The sequence below is a fragment of the Acanthisitta chloris genome, unplaced genomic scaffold, assembly GCF_000695815.1.
Source record: "Acanthisitta chloris isolate BGI_N310 unplaced genomic scaffold, ASM69581v1 scaffold22832, whole genome shotgun sequence".
NCBI classification, from domain to species: domain Eukaryota; kingdom Metazoa; phylum Chordata; class Aves; order Passeriformes; family Acanthisittidae; genus Acanthisitta; species Acanthisitta chloris.
Window position 1 is genome coordinate 3,005 of NW_008661322.1, and position 1,565 is coordinate 4,569.

A 1,565-nucleotide genomic window follows, 5' to 3' on the forward strand; every position below is an offset into this window, starting at 1 on the left:
CCGTTGTGATAACCCTTGCAATAAAGAATTTGAATGTGGTTTTTCTGTCTAATAAATGTCCTAAATTCCAAAAAGAGGAAATCTCTGAGGCAGGACGTTGGATTTTGAATATTAGTAAATTAATAGTGAAAGGGGTGGGGAGAGATATCCATAATGTTAGCAGTCTTGAAATGAGAGCGAAAGAGAGGAGAAAGAAAAAAAAGAGAAAGCTCCTTGTAGTAAACAAGAATTTATTCTACCAAAAATACTTATGACAACGCATCCTAATGTAATACAAAAATAAAAAGAAAGTGAAGATACATTCTTATGTGATCACTTTCTTACAGACCTCATATATTGCTTTCATAGAAGGACCTAGAATGTGGCTAGGTTAAAACTGAACACAACTAAAACTTCTTAAGAAACGGCAAAATGGCATAGCAGAGGGAAGTAACAAACAGAAAATACTGACCAGGGCAAGGGAGGGGGGAAATAAAATTAATTCACTGGGACAAAATAAAGAAGAATAAGGAGGAGAAAGCAGGACCCTTGGAGAGGACGTCTTTAATTTCTCAGTAATTCAGATGCTGCAAGTCAATTGTGGTGAGTGTGTCTGTAAAAAAGTCAAAACTGTCAGCAGAAATATCTACGGGACTGTCCAGAGATCCTGGCAAACTGGGGGAAACTGCATCTGAAAGCTGTAGGCAGGAATCTGTGGAGAAAACGTTGAAGTCCTGTAAAGAAGGGACATCTAGGGCCTCAGGACTGTCATTGTTCAGGCCAGCTGCACAGTTCTGGGCCATTGTTGAGAGGCAGTTTTGAACAGTGGGTGACTGATGTTGAAAATGTTTCAGATTTTTCTCATTGCTCGTTAAAGGCGAAACGGGGAAAGTTTGGGATTCGCCATTGTGCGCATTCTGCGCCTGCTGCTGGGAGAGGGCATTCTGCTGGAAAGCGTAGCCTTCCCGCTCCAAGAGAGCGCCGGAGACGTTGCTGAGGGCTTGCTCGAAGAGGGATTTCTCCTCCTCCTCCTCTTCCTCCTCCACCGCTTTCTCGGGGTCCTCTAGGCTCTTAAATTTCCCCTCGCTGTTTTGGTTCTCCTTGCACTGGGTCTGTCTCTTGTGTTTCATCCTCCTGTTCTGGAACCAGACTTTGACTTGTCTCTCAGTCAGATCCAACAAGGCTGCAATCTCAACCCTCCTTGGTCTACAGAGATACTTGTTGAAATGAAATTCTTTCTCTAGCTCCAAAAGCTGGGTGTTGGTGTAAGCCGTCCTCAGGCGCCTAGATCCACCGCTACCGCTATCGGGGATTTCAAGGGGGTCTGTTAAAAAAAGAAGAAAAAAAAAAAAAAGAAAAACACCACCACCACCACACACACCCCAAAGCATCACCGCCAGAACAGCGAAAGCAAAAACACACGGACGCACACACAAAACAGATAAATGCACGGATTGAATTTCAGCACCCGAGCACATCACATCCCGGGGAGGGTGGGGGGAGTGCTCTCTCTGCATGTATGTGTCTATATCTATATGTCCATATAGCATAAAATAGCAACTGCAACAAAATGGCCGCCTTTGGAT

General features: G+C 44.0%; 1 protein-coding gene across 1 annotated transcript; it reads right to left on the minus strand.

Moving 5' to 3' along the window:
* Nucleotides 1-531: 531 nt before the first annotated feature.
* HOXA2 (homeobox A2) lies at nt 532-1,303 on the minus strand (the record flags this gene model as incomplete). Its single annotated transcript, XM_009070199.1, has 1 exon — nt 532-1,303. A coding segment is annotated over one exon (752 nt), but the record flags the coding sequence as incomplete, so codon positions are not given.
* Nucleotides 1,304-1,565: the final 262 nt, after the last annotated feature.